The sequence below is a fragment of the Camelina sativa genome, chromosome 9, assembly GCF_000633955.1.
Source record: "Camelina sativa cultivar DH55 chromosome 9, Cs, whole genome shotgun sequence".
Lineage (NCBI taxonomy): Eukaryota > Viridiplantae > Streptophyta > Magnoliopsida > Brassicales > Brassicaceae > Camelina > Camelina sativa.
The window spans coordinates 27,368,204-27,393,254 of NC_025693.1; the positions used below are offsets into that span (position 1 = coordinate 27,368,204).

A 25,051-nucleotide genomic window follows, 5' to 3' on the forward strand; every position below is an offset into this window, starting at 1 on the left:
ATCTTACTCAAACTTAAGTCATGTTTACACAGCAAACAAACACAATTTGGTTATAGAAAAAAAGATCACTGAATTAGTTTGGCTCACGTTATCATTCATTATCCACTGAAAATTAAGGTTTTATCAAACATATTGAGATATATATATTGTTTACTTTCATTTTAAACATGGGTCACAGTCGATATATACTAGTTACCCACCAGGATTTGAATAACATGAACCGAAACCACGGGAAAACGGTATATTCCCCCATGAACTAAGTTACTTTATCGTATTCATACCTGAAACTTTGAGTCGTGCAGATAGCTACATGAACTTAACTAAAATTTGAATTTCTTACACGAACAATTTAAAATCGGTCAAAACCCCCAAATCAATAAACAAAGGACGTCGTTGCTGAGCACAAAAATACTGTACCAAGATTCGAACCCACACTCCCGGATTAATGTAACCATTCATCTAACCAACTGCGCCAATGAAACCTCTTTAATACCATATTCAGAGTAGTATATATAATGGAATAAATCAAAAGTAACAAAAGCCTTTTTCTCTCTCCTTACTCTCTTTTCTCGGGTTGTTCATAATGTTAGATAGTGGGCTTCCAACTCAAAACCAATTGGCAATGAGTGNTATATATATATATATATATATCTATAATCCCCACCTTTGAAAATACAAAATAAAAAATAATTTTTGAAAAAAGGTATATATTTATTATAGTTTTATGAAAAAATCAACTACATATAAAATTTTGGTGGTATTGTTTTATTATATTATTTTTTGTATATTTTCTGTATTAACAAAATTAGTTACTAGATATACCACAATTTTTTTTGTCATATAATTTTTACTTTTTTTTGGTATATAATTTTTACTTTTTTGTCATATAAGATTTTATTTTGTATAANACCAACTATTAGGCTGGGCCGATTGTGGATTGGGTTGAGTATGTGCGGATCGGGCTCTGATACCNAAAATCATTTATCTTTTTATTTATTTATCAAAAATACATGAAAAAATAATTTTATAAGGAAAAAAGAAAAAAAAAAATTTTGAATTTTTTTTCTGGTCAACGCCGGTCAACACTGGTCAACACCGGTTAAAACTGGTCAATATCGGTCAATACTGGTCAATGCCGGACTCCGGTGAACCAACCACCGGAATAGAATGTTTATGGTGTTGTACACATAACCTATGTTTGTTTATGGATGTNTAAAGCTCTCAATACAAATATATGAATCACTGTTCAAGCTTCAATTTCTCGCCTTTCGACTCTTTTCTTTCTTCGAATTTATCTGATTCAACAACTTTTCCTTTGGATCGATTTCTTAGTTTATATAGGTAGATTCAGAATCCTAAATTAATAATTTGATAGCGGACAGAAAAAGATTTTTCAATTGATGGATCATATTTTGATCTAATTTTTGGTTATCATACAAAGAAGCTCCGTCGTGTTGAAGATGGGAGAAGAGAACACAGAGAGAAAGAAAATCTGATTTTTTGCTCTCGTCTGAATTTTGTGATGTTTAATTTATGTTTTATATACGCCTGTATAGATGAATATATATAAATATGTTGGTCGATTTGTTGAGAATTGAAACAACTCGACCTTTTTTTTTTTTTAACAATTAAATACAATGTAAACAATTATGCAGCCTATACTACGAAATTAAACCAACCCAAATCACAACTCCTCATTAAACTAATAAGGAAAAATGTTTCTCAGCTACTTGAGGTATACCCCAACACATAGCCACATATACAAACAATATAAATGTCTTATTAACTACGTCAACTATTGTCATTACATAAGGACATCCATAAACAAACATAGGTTATGTGTACAACACCATAAACATTCAACTCCGGTGGTTGGTTCGCCGGAATCCGGCATTGACCAGTATTGACCGATATTGACCAGTTTTAACCAGCGTTGACCAGTGTTGACCGGCGTTGACCAGTGTTGACCGGCGTTGACCAGAAAAAAAAATCAAAAAAAAATATTCTTTCTTTTCATGTATTTTTGATAAATAAAAAAAAGATAAATGATTTGTATAATTTACTAAAACAAAATATAACAACAAAAAGTTATACAACAAAATTTTATGTGTAGTAGATCTTTTCATAAAATTATAACAAATATATACCTTTTCCTTTTAACAATCATTTTTTGTTTTGAATTTTCAAAGGTAGGGATTTTAAATATATCTTCTTTTTTTTGCTTATTTATAAGATTATGTCATTTGAAATATATCCAAGGAATTGCCAACTATTTCTTTGATTTTACAAGACCAACCTTTGATTTTACAAGACCAACCTTTGATTTTACAAAATCAACTTTTATTTTTTAAGTATTTTCTAGATATATGTCTTTCATTTAAATAAATACAATTTTCATTATATTCTTCCTTTCTTCTTCTTATTAAAAATAAAGAAATAGTTGGCAATGTCTTGTATATATTTCAAATGATATAATCTTATAAATAAGTAAATATATATATATATATATATATATATATATTTATAATCCCCAACTTTGAAAATACAAAATAAAAAATGATTTTTGAAAAAAAAGGGTATATATTTGTTATAGTTTTATGAAAAAATCTACTACATATAAAATTTTGGTGGTATAGTTTTATTATATTATTTTTGTATATTTTCTGTATTAACAAAATTAGTTACTAGATATACCACAATTTTTTTTGTCATATAATTTTTACTTTTTTTTGGTATATAATTTTTACTTTTTTGTCATATAAGATTTTATTTTGTATAACTTTTTGTTGTTATATTTTGTTTTTGTAATTATAAAAATCATTTATCTTTTTATTTATTTATCAAAAATACATGAAAAAATAATTTTATAAGGAAAAAAGAAAAAAAAAAATTTTGAATTTTTTTTCTGGTCAACGCCGGTCAACACTGGTCAACACCGGTTAAAACTGGTCAATATCGGTCAATACTGGTCAATGCCGGACTCCGGTGAACCAACCACCGGAATAGAATGTTTATGGTGTTGTACACATAACCTATGTTTGTTTATGGATGTCCTTATGTGATGACAATAGTTGACGTAGTTAAGAAGACATTTATATTGTTTGTATGTGTGGCTATTTGTTGGGGTATACTTCAAGTAGCTGACAAACATTTTTCCAACTAATAACAATCAGTACACACAGCGGAAACATACCAACCATACAAAACCATTACAACATCAATACAATAACAATCCTAAGCATTCTACCCATCAACCTAGCATATCTCTATCCAAGCTTCCAACAACATATCCAACAATCCAATAACACACAAACGAGACTCTAGATCATCCTCCTCCTCATCGCCATGATTCCACAACACAAACCTGCACACCACAAACAACAATTGAGATGCGTAAGTANGAAATTAAACCAACCCAAATCACAACTCCTCATTAAACTAATAAGGAAAAATGTTTCTCAGCTACTTGAGGTATACCCCAACACATAGCCACATATACAAACAATATAAATGTCTTATTAACTACGTCAACTATTGTCATTACATAAGGACATCCATAAACAAACATAGGTTATGTGTACAACACCATAAACATTCAACTCCGGTGGTTGGTTCGCCGGAATCCGGCATTGACCAGTATTGACCGATATTGACCAGTTTTAACCAGCGTTGACCAGTGTTGACCGGCGTTGACCAGTGTTGACCGGCGTTGACCAGAAAAAAAAATCAAAAAAAAATATTCTTTCTTTTCATGTATTTTTGATAAATAAAAAAAAGATAAATGATTTGTATAATTTACTAAAACAAAATATAACAACAAAAAGTTATACAACAAAATTTTATGTGTAGTAGATCTTTTCATAAAATTATAACAAATATATACCTTTTCCNATGTCGACCGACACCAAACTGGTGTCGATCGACACTCCCTTCGCAGACGCGAACTGCACGAATCCNTAAAGGTAGGGATTTTAAATATATCTTCTTTTTTTTACTTATTTATAAGATTATGTCATTTGAAATATATCCAAGGANTTCCGTTTCAATCCGCCTAAAATTTGTCCCAAACTCTCCCAAAAGCCTCAGGAACCTATAATAACCATAACACAACCACCACAAGCAAGAACAACACCACAANTTTCTAAATATATGTCTTTCATTTAAATAAATACAATTTTCATTATTTTCTTCCTTTCTTCTTCTTATTAAAAATAAAGAAATAGTTGGCAATGTCTTGTATATATTTCAAATGATATAATCTTATAAATAAGTAAATATATATATATATATATATANCCAACTCGCGTCTGAGAAAACGTGACTCACAAAACTGCCAATAACTCATCGAGTTTAAATCCAAAACTACTTCTGTAAAAAGGAGAATGACGATGAAAGACTTGGGAATAAACCTACCAAATTTCATTACCTTTGAGAATGATTTGATATGTCGAAACTATTTCCTCCCAAATCCTAACGATTCTGCTCTTTCTCCTTTAATCTCCTTCACATCACAATAGGCTCTCTCCTCTCTCTCTATCTCTGCAAACGGCGACCAGACACCCTATAACCCTTAATTTTTTGCTTCTCCACTTATATACTCGGTTTAGATAACTAAACCAAACCAACCAACCCAAAATCGCGAATTAAAACAAACCCGACGAACCCAGAAATAGTAGTGTCGATCGATGCCGCAAGGGTGTCGATCGACACTCCTACCAAAACCGCATAATCCGGTTCGCGGATGTTACAAGAATGGTACTTGGTTCAGTTGGTTAGGTGTAAATTTGTCTGACCTAGAGAGCATTGGTTCGAATCCAGGAATATAATCATTATGTATCTAATTTTTTTTAAATGAGTGAAACGTCAGCGTTTGGTGATATTACATGGCATCTTAGTCAGAATTTATTAATGGAACAGTAACACCGTTTATCGATTTGGAGGTTTTGACCGATTTTAAATTGTTCGTGTAAGAAATTCAAATTTTAGTTAAGTTCATGTAGCTATCAGCACAACTCAAAGTTTCATGTATAAATACGATAAAGCAACTAAGTTTATGGGGGAGTAGGCCGTTTTCCCCCGAAACCACAATAAGCTTTTTTAACTTGTATTTATATTAAAAATCAAAAAAACAATACGGCTGACTAATTTATCAATGAAAAATTTTAATTTTAGCTCCAGAAAAATTTTGGACTAGTTGGAAGTTATTAGTGTATTTATGTGTAAAGTGCTCCAACTCCAATCCTCGTCACTTGTCAGTATTATCTATGATGGCGGAATGACGGTGAAATGATATAAGACAATTGAGTTGAGGAGGTTAAAGAAAGTTTTACCAAATTATACGTCTCCTTACATAAAATTTCGAAATAAAAAGAAAATTATGGTAATAATCAAATTAGTCGCTGACTTTAAATAACTATAATGACGTGGAAATTTAAACAATCACTTTGGGTCACCAAATCCTTAGAGCACCATTAGTGGGAGGTACTCTTATGGTTACTCTTTCATTTGGGCCCAAAAACTAAATTAAAAACTCATTTTTGGTCAATTAAGTAGAGAATCGATTCTCTGGGAAGGAATTGAGCAACCCAGAGAGTAACACAACGTGGCCTATTTTGATTCGTGGACGCAAAAATACAAAAAGGAATTGTTTTTTTTCTTTCTTCTCTCTTCTTGCTCGATCCTCTCTCTTCTATGTCGATCCAGACGGCGAATCGAAGGCGATTCAGAAAAATCAATCCATAGTTCCAGACCCAATTCATCTTTGAGCTTTGTCATCCATTCCTTCAAATTCTTCATCGGAATATCCACTCCGATCTAAAAACCGCCTTTCGTCTTCTTCTTCGCGTTGCCCTCTCTCGTCGTCGGCGGCAGATTAAAATCGCCCTTCAATTCTACAGTTGCAAGAACATGCTCTTTCAAAACCAAATTCGAGCCTTCTCACAACTAAATTTTGTTCCTTTATTGATTCTCTGAAATCAGTCTCTGTTATTTTTGTACTTTTTGCTTTCCAATGATGGGAAGAGTAGACAATTTGCTTTTATTTGATATCGTAGTGCTGAAGAAGCTCAAGAAGCTATCAAGTATTTCAACAAGTCTTTTCTTGATACTTCTCGTATATATGTGATGATGTTTAAAGGTGGTCGCCTTTTCGTGATGATGACAATGATGATGTTCTTGACACTGATCGCCTTTTCGTCCGTAACCTGCCTTACATTGCAACGTACGGGATTGTCTTGTTCATCTTCTGCTCTTTTTATATACCCTGTTTTCTGTTTATCTATCTGTTATTAATCTTATACATCTTTGATTCTCGTCAATAATCTCATGCAATAGAGAAGAAGAGCTTATGGAACATTTAAGCAAATTTGGTGAGATATCAGAAGTCCATCTTGTTCTTGACAAGGAGACGAAAAGGTCCAAAGGAATTGCCTACATCCTTTACCCGATTCCGGAATGTGCGGCAAGGTATTATTCATGTCAAAAAGTAGCCTTATGCTGATTTTTGCTGTTGGTTACCCCTTGAGGTCTGAGTAATTGCTTTGCAAGAAGTAGCGTTAAGTTGATTTTGTTGCTGTTGGTTACCCCTTGAGGTCTGAGTAATTGCTTTTCAAGAAGTAACCTTATGTTGATCTCTAGCTGTTAGTTCAGGGTTTAAAACATTTGATGGTGATGCAGGGCAATGGAGGAATTAGATAACTCAATTTTCCAGGGCCGGTTGTTGCATATTTTTCCAGCCAAGCACCGTGAAACGTCTGATAAACAAGTGTCAGTGGCCTACCCTTTCTAAGTTTCGGTCTTTCAACTTGTAATATTTTTGTGAACCAGATTTTCCATTAGTTGTTTAACATGGCCCTTCTCAGAGCCGGTCCTTGGATTTTGGTGGCCTAAAGCATATTTTCTATGTAAAATCTAAGAATTTTTTTTTTTCACTAAAATACAAAAATATTTTTAAAAAATATTTTAAAAAGTTATTGAATACTTTAACAATGTAAAACAATCTAAAAAAACAAATTTTCTAACTTTCATTGCAGCAAATTCATTGATTAGCTTTAGTTTTGTTTGAAGAAGTTGAATATTTATATATCTAGTAGAATCTAATATTTGAAGATTTTTTTGTTAAAAACAGGAATTTAACAAAATTAATTGAAATTTTCCCGACAACTCTTAGTCTCTTACCAAAAAAAGAAGAAAACAAAAACGTAATCAAACGCAAAAAAAAAAAAAAACTGTAAAAGGGGAATAAAAAGGTAATAATAAGGTGCAGAGTAGCTGGTTCGAACCGAAGACATGCTAATTAATTGCAAGACACAGAGACACAGCTGACCTACCTAATCTTTTATAGCCCTAAAACAATTAATATATTGTGTGGCCTAAAGCAAATGTTTTAGCTGCTTTATGGGTGGGCCGGGCCTGGCCTTCTCAACAGGAATGACACTTCTAACCTGCCAAAAACATTCAAGCAAAAGAGAGAGGAACAAAAAAAAGGCATCGGAAGCTGGTGGAAATACAAAGGCTTGGAATAGTTTATTCATGCGACCCGATACTGTACGTTTTTCTTGTTTAAAGAATGCATCTGTTAATGTTTGTTAAATCTGGCTTTTAACAAGAATCAAAAGTTAGTCGCTTCATGTTTTTTTTCCTTTTCCCTTTTGTGTTGTAGATTCTAGAAAACATAGTCAGGGTGTATGGTGTAAGCAAAACTGAGTTACTTGACCGTGAAGCTGAAGTTCCTTTTCTGTTTTTATTGTTTAATATTCCAAAGTTTGTAAAATTTTATTGTTTTCTATTTTATGCAATATAAAAAAATTAAATAATTGTTTATCATTTTAAATTTTTTAAATTTAAGAATTAATTAACAAAAATTAAAAAATATTATTTAATATTTCAAATTTTATTAAATATGTTTACTATTCCGAATTTTGTAAAATATGTTTTATATTCCAAAGTTTGCAAAATTTTATTGTTTTCTATTTTATGTAATAATAACAAATTAAATAATTGCTTTATCATTTTAAATAATTAAAGTTTTATAATTAATAAATACAATTTTAAAAATTATTATTTAAATGCTTGAGTAACCTTCTTTGGAGTTCTCTAGTAATAGGCTGATTTTGCTTAAGTTCTTTTAGAATTGCTTTACTTAATTTATGATTATTTATATAATTAAATAATATGAGAGTAACTATGGTGGATTGCTCCATTAATGATGGTCTTAGGCCATGTTTATAGGGGATCACCCCATGTGATCTTGAGCCTTAAAAAATTAAAATTTAGTGAATAGTGCCCACAAGATCAGATGAAATGATCTTAATTAAGATCTGTTCTTCATGTGTTCTTCTGCTGACGTGTCAGCTGGTAAACGAAAGAAACTTTTTATTTTTTTTTTCATTTCATTCGACGTTTCTTTTTTATTTTTCTTCTTCTCTCTGAAAAATCTAACAGGCGAAATCACGAGAGATTTTTTTTTCCTCATCGTCTTCTCCTCTGTCCGGCGATTGAAACACCGGGGCGACCGTCTCCTCGTCGTCTCCTCGTCTCCTCGTCTCGTCGTCTACTCCGGATCCACCGATTATCATCGTCTCCTCTGTCTCGCGAAGTCTAGAGATCTCCTCTGTGTCGCGAAGCTCAAGATCTCGTCGTCTTCTCTGTCTCCTCTGTCTCGTCGGCTAGGTAATCTCCTCTGTCTCGTCGTCTTCTCTGTTTCATTTGGTTTTAGGGTTTCGAATTTGGGGAAAGTTTGATTTAGGGTTTCGGAACTTGGGTGATCACGCCGAGTCCGTACAGGTTGGTTTCTTTTTCTCCATTTGAGGATTGATCCAATGTTTACTTCGTTATCCCCATTGCCTATACTGAATCTGTGGGTTGAGCTGCTGATGTAGTGCCTATGTTGTTCGATTTGATTTGCTCTACTTAATAGTATTCGATTGGATTTAGAAATTTGTGCAGACGACGATTGGTAGATGCTTAAGATCCGCAATGGTCTATCTTAATAGCCTGATTGGTAGATTATGTAGCTGATTGAGCTTGTTTTGTTGAGTTTTCGTTATATTGTAAGTGTGATTGAAGTTAAACTAAATTGATCTGTTGCCTCTTTTCTTTTGTTCGATATGATTTAAGCTTGTTTTGCTGAGCTTTGGTCAGCGTATATGTGATTGAGGTTAACCTAAATTGTCTATGTTCATCTGCTCTGTTTGAAAATAATCCTTGTGAGCTGGTTTTTAAGTTACTGATTCTCTAGATTTGTGTTGCTCTTGCTCTGTAACTGTCTTCAGGTTGAATACGATCCAAGGATCATTGGTTATCGTCAACTTTTAGATGTATTCTGGTCTAGTCATGATTCTAGACAAGTGTTTGGACAAGGTCCTGATGTGGGTAATCAATACAGGTAAAAGAGGAAGCAAAGCTCCACACACTAGCTTGTCGGTGATATTGAGTTTGAATGGCCTAATTAAATCTAAAACATTGGAATCTTTATGAACAGATCGTGTATTTTCACTAATTCTACAGAAGAGTTGAGACTGGCTTCTACTAGCAAAGAAAGGGAGCAGTGTTTTCAGTGTTCAGTGTTTTCTTCTTCTTTCTTTCTGAACTCTCATCTCTCACAGTATGCTTTTCGTTTTCTTGTAAGCAGCAGATTCATTTAGACTTTCATTGTATCAATATGGTATTGAATTTTGTGAACCCGTGATGTTTATTATTTGCCTTTGATCACTCAATATACTTTGATCACTCTATATATATGAGAAGGAGCACAAGGTTTCACAAGATCAAAAACAAACATTTCTCTCAACAAGACTAACATTTGCTTCCCTAAACAAAAAACAATCTTAAATTATTTATGATCACATTAATCTTTGTATTTATTAAATATTCTTAAATTTCTATAAGAATATTATATTATTAAATCTTAAGATCTTACACATGTTCTCCCAATAACTAACTTCTCAACAAAAATTCTTAACAACTGATTTTACATTATTTTTACAATATTTATACTCTAAGAACACCCTAAACTAATCTCCCTATAAACATGTCTTTAGAATGATGATGGATTGATGCCTCGATGGTGGTGAAGTGGTAACAATTAACAATACAAGACATAGGCACATAGCTTACCGATAAAACGCAATTTAGTTTAATTACTTGTATGGTCTTGGGAGGTCATGCTTATTACAAAACAAGAGTGAAATCTACTGTTTGTTATTGTTAAAGTACCTAAAATCTTCGAAATTCTAGGGTGTACCCGAAACACTCATAACATTTGAGGACCACTTTATAAAATCACATTTTTACTAGAAAAAAAAAATTGTTGGAATAGTAATCTCCTTAAACTGAAACGGTAAAATTTACAAAAAAAAAATAAAATAAAAAGTGACAAAACTCCTTTCTCTTTTTCTTTGACCACATGGTTGGGTTATAGACCCATTTAGATACTGACTTATCTCTTCTTCTACATCAATCACAAACTCGATGCTGCCCGGAAGAAAAAAAAAAAACAAGCAGAAAACTGAATCAAAGAGTTAGCCCAATAGTTCAAATCATGACTCTGGGATTTACACGTTTGAAAGTAAATATAAAAAAAGAGCCTACCCTTAGAAGTAACTAGGGAAATCCATCATCCCATACTCGAGAGCTGCATACACAGAAAATTTTCACTTACTATTCATACATATACATACTCTTGCTGATTATTAGTTTCAAACATGTAATCCAAAGAGAATTTCATCAAAATTAACAGGTGCAGGTGTTAGACTAACAAGTCGAGAACTATGAACCAAACGAAAAAATAAACGAATTATGCCAAGCCAAGTTGCAGGCAAGGATTTGAGACTACATCTCAATGGCTGCAAGTCTCTTTGACCTATCTATCATGTGTCCATACTATATAGTTTGTTCTCTCAGATTCATTCTTCAGCAACATATCTCAAGCATTGTCCCTCTAAATCAAACCTGATTCTCCAACATATCATGAATTGTCTTTTCAAACATCGATACCATTATTTCCTAACTTTCGAAGCAATTAGTATGTAAACTCACAATCTTCTCAATCACCAAAATCTCAGCAATGTATATGAAGGGGAAACAGTTCTTGGCCGTCACACTTAAAATAGATAAGCAATAGAGGAAATCATCATCGTACCATTATATAAAAGCACTCGTGCTTAAGCTATAGCAGCAAAAACAGAAGCAGATTCAAATTTTTAGCTCATGTCAGTCATTGTGAGGATGTTTCCAGTCTCAAGGTATAATTAACAATGCTACAAATTAAAGAGTGATGTAACCAGAACCAGGACCTCCTACTCATCATAGATACCAATACTTGCTGCTACTAATTACTTTTTCCCGATTCAGATTCATCATCTATGTGCGAAATCAATTTGTTTTCATTACCAACAGTTTCATTATACTTCATTGGCACAGAGAATCACAAGCAAAGTCCACTCTTATGCTATATAATAGTATAATGTAAAATCAAATGAGCTACTGTTACAGAGCTAAGACAATGAAGCAGGACACATAATTGCGATATACGGTGAGGGAGAGAGAGATAAAGGTATCAGGTCTCACCGGCGGAGGAAGTGGGTCCTTTGGAGCCAGAGGTACGCCGGAGCTTGTGAAGACGAACCTGCATCTCAGTGAAGAGCTGCATCCTATGACATTCCAATTCCTTAGCGAATCTCATCCTCTGCTTCTCCAGTTCCACCATTTCCTTCCTCTTCCTCTCCTCGACTCTTTCGTATATCTGTCCAAGCCTCTCAATTGCGTCGGCAACTTCCTTGTAACCTTGCTTCTTCTCAATTTCCCTCTCCCGCTTCTTGTTGTTACTTCCGCTACGACCACCGCCGCTCGATCTAGACCTTGAACCTTCAGAATCATCCTCAGACGCCGGACACGCCGCCGCCGCCGCGGCTGCAGCGAATGCGTTAAGATTTCCGCGAAATCCGAGTAAATCGTCGCCGACGTGAGGTATAATCGCCGGAGAAGTCGCCGGACGTCTTGGGATCGCCGATCGTGGAGCGACGGGAACCGGAATAATCGCCATCGGAAGTGATAGCCTCAGGTTGGGGTTGTGGTTATCAGTTGAATCAGGAGTACTAGACGTCGGGAAGCTTTCCCGGAGAAGGTCATCGAGAGCGGAGAAGAAAGGCCAAGGGCTGACGTAGGAGCCGGGATTAGAATCGGAAACCCTAGCCTTCTCGACTTTGTACTTCTTCTTCAAAGTATCGATCCGGTTTTTACACTGAACGTCGGTGCGATACGGCTGCGATTTGGCGGCGGAAACGTTTCGGCCGGAGTTGAAGTGACGGTCGTTAACGGCGTTAGCGACCTCTTGCCAGTGTTTTTGACGGAGATTACCACGGCTAAGCTCGACGAAGCGATTACCCCAGGCTTGGATGAGCGTGAAGGTCGCTTCCTCGCTCCAGCAATCTTCACGAGAAAGCGTCGACGGCGAAGGACGAGAAGATCCCGGCGAAAAGGAATCGTGAACGGAGTCCATCATACGGTGGACGACGGTGAGCTAGATCGGAGAAGACGAACGGTGAGGATGAGATAAAACGGAAGGTGGACGGTGACGGTGACGGAAACGGAAACGGAATTGAGGAGGAACGAAGTGTATTTTAAAAAAACAAAACTAACCAGCGTTAAGCGTTGTGTGCATGTATGTATTAAGCCGTGTGAGCTAAACGAGCCAGCTCCAGTTAATTTATATATACTGTATATCGTAATTTTGGTTTTATTTTTTTACTCAAGACAAGAGCTAAGACTTTTTTTTTTTTTTTTTTTTTTTTTNTTTGATTGAAATATTTCATTTTAATATTTTATGGAAAAAAACATGTGAAATTTCATAGTCTAGTTTAATTATAATAAAACTTCATAATGTTTTAGGCTTCTAAATGTATAACACGTTTATTTAATGGTTTATTAGGTTAGTCAATTTTGCGTTGATTTTTTTTTGACAGATGAAAATTATCGCAAGATAAGGATTCGTTGGTAATATGTATGGTTTTGGTTGATATTTTCCATTTTTGTCTAAATTAATTAGAATATATGGTTTTAACGTAAGAAATGAATTGGTATCGACCGTAGATAGTATGTAACTGAATAATTTATAGCATGGTGAATTTTCTGAAATTGTAAGGAAAAATCAAGGTAACTGAATAATTTAGATGTTTGATTCATCTTTTTTAGTCATTAGACGATAACTTTTTTTGTAAGTTATTGATACATTACAAAATGGGCTAATAAACTGGATGTTGGTGCAATTGATCAAAATTTGCAACCTCTGATTTTCTATATGGATGTGGTAGATTTTGGTGCAATTGATCAAAACTTGAGGACGTTCTGTTGGATGTTGTGGTAGATCTGGAAGGCAAGAAACAAGAAAGTTTTTGAAAATATATCCGAGTCTCCGCCAGAGCCGTGACAACGATAATGAAGGCCGGAGGCACAACAGATGAATTGTAAAAATCAACTTAAAATTTAANCTAAAAAAACCTTCTTTATTTATTTGTTTTCACATTGAATTGATGAACCAAACCTACCATTGAAACATAACTACTAGCTAGTTTCTTTTCTTCGATATGATTAAAAATTTTAAAATAAAATTAAGATTTTTCCAAGCAAATAACATAAAAACGACTTTAAAAGCAAAACCTTTAATTATTATTACAAAAAGAAAATAGAAACCAAAAAGATATTACATAGAAGTTTTGTCTTTCAAATGACGAAAACACAATTACAAACGAATACTTCACTTAGATAGAAGAAAAAACAACTCCCTTTTTAACTCTAAATCAATTGTTGGTGGTGTTAGGNCTGGTCTCCGCCAGATACTCTGGAGAAAACTATCCAAAAAGAAGAAGTTTGGAGAAGAGCAAACAATAGAGACATACCATCATGGTTAGTAGAAGCGGGTATATCGACTCAAATCCCACAAGATTGCCTTGTATGTTTTATAGACAGATCTTGGCATACAGAGGTGGATAGGAGTGGACACGGCTGGATTGCTTCTATCGGTGATAGATTCTTTGCACATTGGGCTTAAAGGTTCACGTAGAAGCCTATCCCCCTTACAGGCAGAGTTAGACACCCTTGTTTGGGCTATGAAGTGTCTGCTGGCCTTGAACTTAGATAAAGCTCTCTTTGCTACAGATTGTTTAGACCTCTTCATGATGACGTCTAATATTGAAGATTGGCCGACCTTTTCATCAGAATTGAAAAATTTTATTCATTTCAGAGATAGATTTGCTAACTTTAGTATTAGATATATTCCTCGAGAGGATAATATATGTGCCAATAAACTTGCGAAATGTACAAGAGCACGAAGTTTCTGTTTTTTCTATGTAAGCTTGTCGGTACCTAATTAGCTCTCTCTCGAAGAAAGTCATTTCCGATAACTTAATATATTGGGGTTTGATTGTCAAGAAAAAAAAAAAAAACAAACAAAAACTGGATGTTGGGAGAAATAATCAGAACATTTAGTTTAGTAGTATTATATGATACTAGGTTCTAAAATTTTCAATTTGGGGATTCTTCTAACTGGGTATATATTTTGGGTTGTGAATAACTCGAATCGCGTCTCAATTTGGTATATTATATTCGATTTTTGGTTTGACGTAGATTTTTTGTAATAAACCGCATTAACTAACCATTACGGGGGGCCAAGGATTCAAACTTTCGAATTAGGGAAAAACTGGTTTTCAACTTCTAAATTGTGTGGACAGAGATCGAAGTTCAGAATCTGTGGGTTTGTGGTGCTATATGAAAGTTAATGGGGTTTACAGATTGTTTTCATAATATTATGTGTTATTTATATGATATTGAATATAGTTCTCGACAATATGTAGGAATCACATCAGTAGCCAAATTTACTAAAAAAACCTTCTTTATTTATTTGTTTTCACATTGAATTGATGAACCAAACCTACCATTGAAACATAACTACTAGCTAGTTTCTTTTCTTCGATATGATTAAAAATTTTAAAATAAAATTAAGATTTTTCCAAGCAAATAACATAAAAACGACTTTAAAAGCAAAACCTTTAATTATTATTACAAAAAGAAAATAGAAACCAAAAAGATATTACATAGAAGTTTTGTCTTTCAAATGACGAAAACACAATTACAAACGAATACTTCACTTAGATAGAAGAAAAAACAACTCCCTTTTTAACTCTAAATCAATTGTTGGTGGTGTTAGGAGCACCAACATCAGCAGCGGCGATAGCAAGATCATCATCCTCTTCAACATTAGGAATTTGATTCAAATCCAAAATCATATTTTGGTTCGAGTTCAGATTCAGATTCAGATTCAAATCCAGATTCATATTCATATTGAATTGATGAATTTTCTGTGGAATCTGTCGAAAAAGCTCAATAAGAAAATCACTTTGGCGTTGAATCAAATTCAGCTGATTTTGATTTTGATTCATGTGATCATAATCTCCAGTAGGGGCAACAACTGCATCTGCAACAACAGAAGGAGGTAAATGAGAAGAAGATTCACCATTCTCCATAAGGTTCTGCCTCCTGCAAGTAAGCTTGTTTATATAAGTATCAATAAAAGAACTTAAATCCTGATAATCCTTTTCACCAAGCTTATGCACATCAATTTCTCCTCTAAGACAACCAAACATAATATTTTGAATCTCAAAATTTTGGTTCTTAGTACGCATTTTTCGCAATTTCGCTTCCTCTTTAGCAATCCTCACACGGAGAGAACGTTCTTGATCAAACATCCTTTTATTCCGATCGTCCGTCGGAACCTCCATAAAATCTGATATCACTTTCTCAGTGCCTTCTCTTGATGGCCAAGCCTCAGGGTCTGCGTTATACGGGCTGTAGATAACCGCACACGTCTTGATATCACAGAGAGTCGACAGCTGAGCAAGTTTCTTCATCATCCCTTTTTTCCGTTTGATGAAGCTTCTTTTTCTCGATGCTTCATCTTCTATAAGCGAATATTTCGTTTTTCTTCTCATGTTCACTATCTTTGGTGTGTGTTTTGTTTTGGTGGCATGAGGTGTTTATATAGGAAATGAAATATGCTTTTTACCCATTAGGGTTTATTTCCTTGCTCCCTCATAGTTTTAGATTTGGTTGAATTCTCAGATATCGTATCCGTTCCACTCCTACGTGTAGGCATTTGATTGAATATAAAATGATAACCCTATCATTTTAAAGATAGTAAGTAATCCTATTTAGATAGTATACTTTTTATGGGACGTGAAGATAGAGATATTGTATTAAGGGTAAATTTTGCATTCACATATGTAATGTGAGATATATTTTTATTTAGGATGTCCACGTTAGTAAAAAGTTATATGAAAATTAATTTACAATATATACGATGTAGAAATCTAATTTTTGTAATTTTCATATTAAATACCAATTTAAATGGATAAAATGTAAAGTGACAAAAAAAGTTACAAAAAGAAAAATATTTGTGGAATAGAAAATAACAATATAGATAATGTACTATATTATATGTTATAAAAAAATCAGTTGTAAGACATTTAAACGACAAGAACCATCTACACTCTTGATTTTGTTCAACTATATAGTGGCTTATACATCAATTAGTTTAGGTGTCCGATTATTAATTAATTTATGATTTATTATATGGATAAAAAATAAAATATTAATCTATCCTACTACTATTTACACTAGGACTCAGACCCCCCGCGATGTCGCGGAGGAAATATTTTAGAAAACAAAGTAAATAAAATTTAAAATTATACATTATAAAATCACTTGAATGTAATAAAATAGTTTGAATACATAAACATTAAACATAAACTGTTACAAAAAATACAACCATCAAAATGAAAATTTATAACTAAAAATATTATGTAGAATAGACGCAACTTTGCAAAAAATATTGTTTAAAGTATTATAAATATAAGATTTTTTATGAATAATTATGGTAAAGCTACAATAAAAAATTATTATGACAAAGTAATCCTAACTGAGAATATTGAACTAATGGTTGTAATGAGTAAATATAATTTTCAGTTAAATAAATATAATTAAAAACAAAATAATACTCCCTCCGTTTTAATATATAAGATGTTTTGGCCTCTCTTTTTTGTTTCAAAATATAAGATGTTTTGTAATTTTCCATGCAAATTTTATGATTAGTTGTTCTGTAATCATTTTTATGATCAAAATATAAGATGTTCTCTAATCATTTTTTTACAGTCTTCATTATGATTAGTTGAAATTTTATTAATTTAAATATATATGATACTTTTTAAAAGAAAAATAAACTATCTTAATATGTGTGCTTTTACCTTAAACATCCTATATTTTGAAACGGAAGAAGTATAAATTTTAAATATTAAAATAATTTTTAACGAAAAGTTACTATAAATAGATGCAACGAACTATAAATTCTATATTAAGTTTTATTAAATTTCTATATTGCTATAATTATTTCTAAAATTTTTGTTAGATTATAGAATAAGGTTGAATATTAGATATTAATATTTAAATTATTTAGATTAAACATAAAAACGGAAAACTTGTTTCAACGATTGATTTGTTAGTTATTGACGAAAAAGACAAATATATAGAAAGTTCAAAAACCATGACTATTTAAATAGACACACCTATTAGAACGAAAAGTTGTGATGAAAAAATATGAATTAAATATAGTGAAAAGACACAACTCTGAAATGAATAGATACAACTGTTTGAGTTTAAAAAAGGATATAACAATTTTCTTACAAAACAATACTAAGCAAAGTCGCAACTGTTGTTCGTATTTATTCAGATTGTTATTCTTATTTTTAAATATTAAACTATTTTTTTAACAAAAAGTTACGTTAAAAATAGACGCAACTGTAAATTCTATATTAAGTTGTATTAAATTTCTCTATTGCTATAATTATTTCTAAATTTTTAAGTTAGTTGATAAAATCACGTTGAATATTAGATATTTAATTATTTAGATTCAACATAAAATGGACTAAAAGACATGACTATTTAAATAGACACACCTATTAGACCGAAAAGTTGTGATGAAAAGATATAAATAAAATATAGTGAAAAGACACAACTTTACAATAAACCGATAAATCGCAAATGTTGTGTCTGCACTTCGTTTCACCTAATAACCCATATAAACTGCTTTTAAGTAGAAGACATCTTTATTACCATATTGAGAAGTCAAATTCAAAAACTCACTATATAATCCATGTAACTCTTGAAAAAAAAACTCTAAGTATTTTCATGAAATTTTTATATTAAAAATTAACTAAAATTTGTAAATTAGATTTGTCATTCCAAAAATCTTTTGTTAAATCAAGAATCGGAGGAATATTTTTACTTTTAAAATAATGAATGCCAGAAAACAATTTAGAAAGCTGTAAAAGCTGTTGATATTGAAATTTTATATTATTTTGTGTCAAGGCAAAAAAATAAAACAGTTCAAAAAGACAAATATATCCTTTTTCCATACCCTTTTTTAAAAATACCCCTTCATGTTGACCATTTTTAAAACTACCCCTCTTTATATACAAAATGACCAAATTACCCTTTTTTAGTGATAGCAAGAATGTACAGTCATCAAAATCGAAAATATTTTCCCGCCAAAAAAATTTCCCGCCAAAATTTTTTTTTTCCCGCCAAAATCAAAAAATTTTCCCAAAAAAAAATTTTCCCGCCAAAATCGAAAATTTTTCCCGCCAAAAATATTGAAATTTATACCTTTTAAAAACATTGTAAACGCTTTTAAAAAACTTTTAAAAGTGTTTACAAGGTTTTTTAAAGGTTTTTAAGCACATTGTAAACGCTTTTAAAAACATTGTAAATGCTTTTAAAAAGCTTGTAAATGATTTTAAAAGGTTTTTAAACACCTTGTAAACGCTTTTAAAAACCTTTTTAAAAATCTTGTAAAAACTTTTACAAGGTTATTAAAAACATTGTAAAAGCGTTTACAAGGTGTTTAAAAACCTTTTAAAAATCTTTTTAAAAACCATTTGAAAACCTTTTAAAAACCTTTTAAAAACCTTTTAAAACCTTTTAAAAATCTTGTAAAAGCGTTTACAAGTTGTTTAAAAAACCTTTTAAAACTCTTTAAAAAATCTTGTAAAAGCCTTTACAAGGTGTTTATAAGGCTTTTATAAGGTAGAAACCTTATAAAACCTTTTAAAAACCTTGTAAAATTTTTTTGGCGGGAAAAATTTTGGCGGGAAAATTTTTTTGCCGAAATTTTTTATCAAAAATTTTTTGAAGGGAAAATTTTTTCGAAAAATTTTTGGCGGGAAAATATGTCGGAAATTTTTTGGCGGGAAAATTTTGTTTTTCTTTTTATTGAATAAAATAATTTTCATCTAAGGGTAAAATGGTCATTAAAAATTAAAAGAGGGCAAAAATAAAAATGGCCAAAAAAGAGGGTATTTTTGAAAAGGGGTATATCAAAAGGGGCATTTTTAACAAATTCTCAATTTTAGAAGAGACGAATATTCGAATAAACACAACTCTACAATGAACAGTTGCAACTTTCCAAAAAAAAAATCGTTACAATGAATAATCGCAACTTTTTGTAAAACACATAATTTAATTTTTCTACAGATTTGTTTAAAAAATATCCAAAAGGTGGTTGAAAAAATACATTTTGGTGGCATTCATTCGGATTGCAATTATATATAGACATTAGATTTGTATATTTAAAATTAACTAAAAGTTGTAAATTAGATTCATCATTCCAAAAATATTTTGTTAAATCAAGAATTGGAAGAGTTTCTTACTTAATGAATGCTAGAGAATAATTTAGAAAACTGTAAAAACTGTTGATATTAAAATTTTATATTATTTTGTGTCATGACAAAAAAATGAAAACAGTTCAAACAGATAGATTTCAAAAGATATAAATATTCGAATAAACACAACTCTACAATGAATAGTTGCAATTTTACAAAAAAATCGTTACAATGAACAATTGCAACTTTTTGTAAAACATACAATTTTAAAAATTTAAAATATATATTCAAAAGGTATGATTAAAAAAACACAACTTTTGGTGGTATTTATTCAGATTGGTTTAAATATATTGAAATGTCAAATCCAAAAACTCACTATGTAATCCATCTAAATCTTAGAAAAACACTCTAGGTATTTTCATCAAAATTTTATATTTAAAATGAACTAAAAGATGTAAATTAGATTCATCACTCCAAAAATCTTTTGTTAAATCAAGAATTAGATAAATTTCTTGACTTTTAAAAGAATGAATGCTAGAAAATAATTTAGAAAAATATATAAATCGTTGAGATTTAAATTTTAGTTGATTTTGTGTCATGACAAAAAAAAATAAAACAGTTCAATTAGATAAATATATAGATTTCAAAAGATATGAATGTTCCAATCAACACATCTTTACAGTGAACAGTTGTAACTTTTCATAAATAACCATTCTAATGATCTATCGCAACTTTTCAGAAAATATTTAAAAGGTACGATTGAAAAAACATAACTGTTGGTCGCATTTATTCGGATTGTTATTATTATATAGATCAGTCGATTAAAAAAAAAAAAAAAAATCTGTTTGTGTCTTAAAGGCACGGAATATAAACGACAATTCATATATTTGAAACATGGTTTTCTTGTCTGTAACCTTTATAGATAGCAAATGCAAAGCAGGGGAACAAACCTTTATGTTATGGGTTTTTTTTTTTTTTTTTTGGCTCAACTTCAACTTTCATTTACCTAAATAAGTTATACAAGATTTATCCTCCCTTACAACACTTTTAATCCAATAAAGCTCTACAAGTATAACTTGGGGTCATAATTCTCAAAAGAAAGAAGTTCCCTTCTACTCTATCAGCCACTCGATTACATTCCCTTGAGGAAAAGACTACTTTGAACTCTTTAATGTTGAGAAGCAGATCGTAGATGTCTTGGAGCATTGGAGCAAATACTGGCCAGATTTCTGCATTATTAATCAAGTTGACTGCTCCTAAAGAGTCTGACTCAAGAATGATACGATCATAGTTGAGACGAATCACAGTCGCTAGAGCCCTTCTTATTGCTTCCAATTCGACTTCCAGAGCTGATCTATCCTTACGGATGGCCTGTGATCCCAACCATAAAACCTCACCATCTGAGTCTCGAAGAACCCATCCCGTACCACCTTGGGCGTTTTCACCAATCCATGCACCATCAATATTACAGTTTACCCAGGTGCTTGGAGGCGGGTTCCATTTAGCATTTCTCAATGCTCTCATACCGGACTGTCTTCCCTCTGTTTCCATCGTGCTGTTCCTCTGGTTCCACTCATCAGCATCCTCCAGAGCTTTCTTAACCGTATCGTTAGGATTGAAGTTCTTCCCATTAAAAACGAAATCATTTCTAGCCTTCCACAGTCTCCACAATAACCAAGGAATAATTCTGTCAAGTCCTTCTAGCTGTGGGAGTTGTGTCCTAATATTCAAAACATGATCCATATTGGCATAGAAAGAATTAGACCATGTACCTCCTAGAGGAGCGGGAACAGGTGAAAGTGCACAAGCTTGTCGAGCATAAGTGCACTGAAACAAGAGGTGATTGATGGATTCTTCCTCATGAGGACACCTTGAACATCCATTCTCTCTGGCCAAATGTCTGTATGACAAATTGCGTGCCACCTTATGTTATGGGTTTACATTCTTCGTAATAAGCCTCAATTCTATACAGTAACATCACAACCATTTTCCAATATGACGTAAAGAGAAAAAGGGAAAAGACGCTTGAACATTTACAGTGTAAGAATGAGCTAGTTTTCTCACTTCTTGTAAAATTCACAAGTCTACTTCTTCTTTTTCTTTTTTTTTTTTTTTTTTTTTNTTAAAAGGTTTTGATTTTAGGAATTTGCAATGATCAAACGGAAAAGAGTTCCACAAAGCATTTGTGGATGTGAAAGCGCCAAAGTTTTTTTGTACAAACTCAGAGAAGAAAGGCCAACAATATTCAAAACAAACAAAAAAACTCTCTTACTGCAAAGTTTATATTCACAGAAGGAAGAAGATTGAGAGAAGTTAGCAAAGCGAATACTCGCAATCCAACAAACGAGAGAGTATCTCATTGCAACTCGGTCTTTGTTCCGGTTCTGTCCAACAATCTACAAAACAAGAGACAACACATCATCAGAAAAGAATATTCCATTAACCCAAACCAAGATTCAGGAACAATGAGGAGTCATAAGACCTGCAATAAGCTTTCCTAGTGGTCCTTCAGGAATCTCAAGCCGAGCTCCCTCGTAAGCAATAGCATAAACAACCTGATAAATATTTAGAAACTTATTACATATATGTATATCTATAAATGTCTCACTAAGGAGTCCTCTTTTTGTTCAGTAATGTTACCCGTTCAGGCGGTACTCCTTCCCAAGGTCTGGATAAAGTGCAGAGTTCCCACATTATTACACCCAAGCTGAAGATATCGCACTTTTCTGAAAAGGGCTCATTGCGGATAAGTTCAGGAGCCATCCACTCCGGAGTTCCTGCAGAGACTGTGTCTCTCATTGTTGTGCCTGTCATTATTCTCGAGAGCCCAAAATCACAGATCTTGACAGTCCATTTGTTGCTCAAAAGACAGTTTGCACTCTTTATATCTCGGTGTACTATCCCCATCCGGTGTATGCACATCAATCCCCTAGCAACATTTTACAAGTTAAACGCTGTTTATTGATACAACAAATGCTTACGAAACTTTCTCATCGAGACACAATTCCAGGTCCTATTTGAAAGTGTGTTATTGCATTCTCGTCAAACCAATATTCACCACATATTATGTTTTTATCAACTAAAAAAATACAACATATTATGTTGAAAAGAAGAATACACGGTTTCGTACGGAAGATGAAATTACCTGCAAATGTCACGCAGCATCTTTAGCTTCCTCCGCCAGCTTAACCTCTTTTTTTGTCCACTCGAGTGGAGCAAATAATACAAAGATCCCATTTCCATGTACTCAGTGATCAGTGATAATCGTGGAGGCTTTGTGCATGCTCCAAGGAATAGTATAACTACACGAGGACGAAGATGCCTGCGTTAATAAAATCATATACTAAAATCTTACAATGGAAATTCATAGAGATAGATGAGTACCATTGGGATGTCTAAGTCGGCTGGTAGTCATTGGATGCAGAAGGAGAATACAGGAAAGAATGTCAGAAGACAAGTCAAAATGTTATTGCTAAATTTGAATAAAACAGTGAAAGCCTATTGACATACCTAAGAATTGATATCTCATTGCAGAAATCCTCCATGTTCTCAGCTGTAAGGTCTTGCTCAAGGAACACTTTGATCGCGACATCTGTCCCATTCCAGATCCCACGAAAGACTTCTCCAAAAAAACCTGGACGAAATCAACAACGAAGTTTTAGTTCGAATGCTAATATTAAATAAAAAGCTTTGGTGACCAAAGATTACAAAATGATCGGCGATTTCTTTTCGGAAGGATAATCAAGAAACACTGGATGTAAGCCACATTCAATTTTCTTTTCAGGAAATTTATGGCCAACAATTTGACAAGAACGCATAAACCCAGTACATAACCATTGAGCTAAAGATCCTTACCAATTCCGACACGTGTCCCAACAGTCAACTCGGAGAAGTCTATGTTCCATTCTTCATATGGTAATAATGGTTTATTCTGGAACATGGGAGATCCCAATACTTTATCCCAGATGTGGCTTATATTACGATTTGACGATCCACTTTGTTCATATTGGCTTCGGTAGTTCTGGGGAGAAGATGGTAGTGAGATTGCCTTCTGCGGATCTAGTGGTTCCCTCGAAAGTGTCGACCTTCCACCAGAAACTTGGTCATGGGCATCAAGATGAAAACCAGAGACCTAGAAGCAGAAAAGTCTAGTTAAGCCACAAATTTCACAAGTCGTTATCTAAAATGAGTGATCGTTTCCAAGAATCATAATTTAAGTATGTTGCAATCCACTTGAAGTTCATTATTGTCCTTGTTGTTGAAACACGGAATTTGATTTCCTACGGATCAAAACACAGCATTTTCCTAGGATTTCTCTTTCATATCGTCCTGTTTCAACTTAGTCGATGAGAAAAAAAAAGAGACATAAAATGCTGTTGCAGCCCAAGTTTTATTATTTTCAGTAGTTTCGCTTCTATGTTTACAAGCTAGCACAGCATAATCAAATTTCTCAAAATATTCCAATGATGTATATATTAATAAGCTTAACGTACATTTTTCTGGAGATAGGAGCCATCGGTTCTGTCATTTGGAGAGCTAGGAGAAGAACCATCATCCCCTTGCTCTTTTGAGAGGCGATTCTGCTTCAAAGCTTCATTCATCGCTCGTACTGCCCTGAAAAAGATTAACAGCTAACTCTCAAAATAAAGTTATCAATAAAATAAACACAAAACTGGAGCTCCGTGTTCCAAATAGTTAATGGCCTATAAATCTTAATGAGTGGTAACAATCATTGCAATTGCTTAAAAATTTAGTTCCATATATGGAATGTTATAATCATGTGCTCGTGCTGATATGTGATCCCAACTAAGAAAAAGAATGCCCTCTCTTTGCATTCTTTTGATATTTTCCATAAGAGATTGTACCACTAATTTTATCCGAATCTTGCATATATGAAATCACAACTGATAATAAAGACAAGGTGAAACTGAGAAACTGCAACCTATCAACGGAAAATAACGATATATTGAAACCAGAGAAGCTTGTTAACGAGGGGAACTATATATGTAACCAGGATGCAGATAGTTAAAAAAACATTTTACTAGCTTTACCATGCACATGAAGTTCAATGAGAGATAAACTAGACACCCACCTGACAATATCATCGCCAATCTCAGGAGTTATACTAATACTTCTCCTCCTTATTCTCTTAGTTTCCACTTTCGCTCCTCCAACAGATTTACAGCTGCACATGAAAACTGAATACATAAGGATTTTTTTAACAAACTTAAGGCACCAGATCTAAGTTTCTGACACCATTTTATTAAAGCAAAAACTAGACGAAAGATCTCGGTAAGCACTAAACCAGACACCAACAAACACCATACCCTCTTGCAGCAATAATT

General features: G+C 32.9%; 3 protein-coding genes and 2 long non-coding RNA genes across 8 annotated transcripts in view; 2 read left to right on the forward strand and 3 right to left on the reverse strand.

Annotated features, from left to right (window-relative positions):
- On the forward strand, positions 5,611 to 7,747 carry LOC104712544. Its single transcript, XR_755528.2, has 5 exons — positions 5,611 to 6,220; positions 6,334 to 6,465; positions 6,676 to 6,765; positions 7,427 to 7,545; positions 7,661 to 7,747. It is a non-coding gene; the product is annotated as an uncharacterized LOC104712544 (long non-coding RNA).
- On the forward strand, positions 8,382 to 9,738 carry LOC104712545. 2 transcript variants are annotated; one of them, XR_755529.2, is made up of 3 exons: positions 8,382 to 8,670; positions 9,273 to 9,385; positions 9,482 to 9,738. It is a non-coding gene; the product is annotated as an uncharacterized LOC104712545 (long non-coding RNA). The 2 variants fall into 2 exon arrangements; XR_755530.2 differs by lacking the exon at positions 8,382 to 8,670 and adding an exon at positions 8,681 to 8,784.
- LOC104712546 (trihelix transcription factor ASIL2-like) lies at positions 10,277 to 12,671 on the reverse strand. The gene is made up of 3 exons (XM_010429465.1): positions 11,569 to 12,671; positions 10,591 to 10,633; positions 10,277 to 10,473 (listed from the first exon to the last, which is right to left on the reverse strand). Exons 1-2 carry the CDS (start codon positions 12,500 to 12,502, stop codon positions 10,593 to 10,595), a joined length of 975 nt encoding a protein of 324 aa, XP_010427767.1. The 5' UTR covers positions 12,503 to 12,671; the 3' UTR covers positions 10,277 to 10,473; positions 10,591 to 10,592.
- On the reverse strand, positions 15,183 to 15,902 carry LOC104715786 (MADS-box transcription factor PHERES 2-like). The gene is made up of 2 exons (XM_010433162.1): positions 15,392 to 15,902; positions 15,183 to 15,244 (listed from the first exon to the last, which is right to left on the reverse strand). Exons 1-2 carry the CDS (start codon positions 15,900 to 15,902, stop codon positions 15,183 to 15,185), a joined length of 573 nt encoding a protein of 190 aa, XP_010431464.1.
- LOC104712547 (serine/threonine-protein kinase EDR1) overlaps positions 21,862 to 25,051 on the reverse strand; it is an 8,079-nt gene continuing 4,889 nt past the window's right edge. For all 3 annotated transcript variants that reach the window (XM_019229398.1, XM_010429467.2, XM_010429468.2), the window contains 9 exons: positions 24,799 to 24,891; positions 24,200 to 24,320; positions 23,562 to 23,838; positions 23,217 to 23,340; positions 23,091 to 23,110; positions 22,852 to 23,008; positions 22,347 to 22,635; positions 22,189 to 22,261; positions 21,862 to 22,102 (listed from right to left, as the gene is read on the reverse strand). In XM_019229398.1, coding sequence (XP_019084943.1) covers positions 22,020 to 22,102; positions 22,189 to 22,261; positions 22,347 to 22,635; positions 22,852 to 23,008; positions 23,091 to 23,110; positions 23,217 to 23,340; positions 23,562 to 23,838; positions 24,200 to 24,320; positions 24,799 to 24,891 — 1,237 coding nt within the window. In that variant the 3' untranslated portion in view covers positions 21,862 to 22,019. The remainder of the gene's footprint in view (positions 22,103 to 22,188; positions 22,262 to 22,346; positions 22,636 to 22,851; positions 23,009 to 23,090; positions 23,111 to 23,216; positions 23,341 to 23,561; positions 23,839 to 24,199; positions 24,321 to 24,798; positions 24,892 to 25,051) is intronic.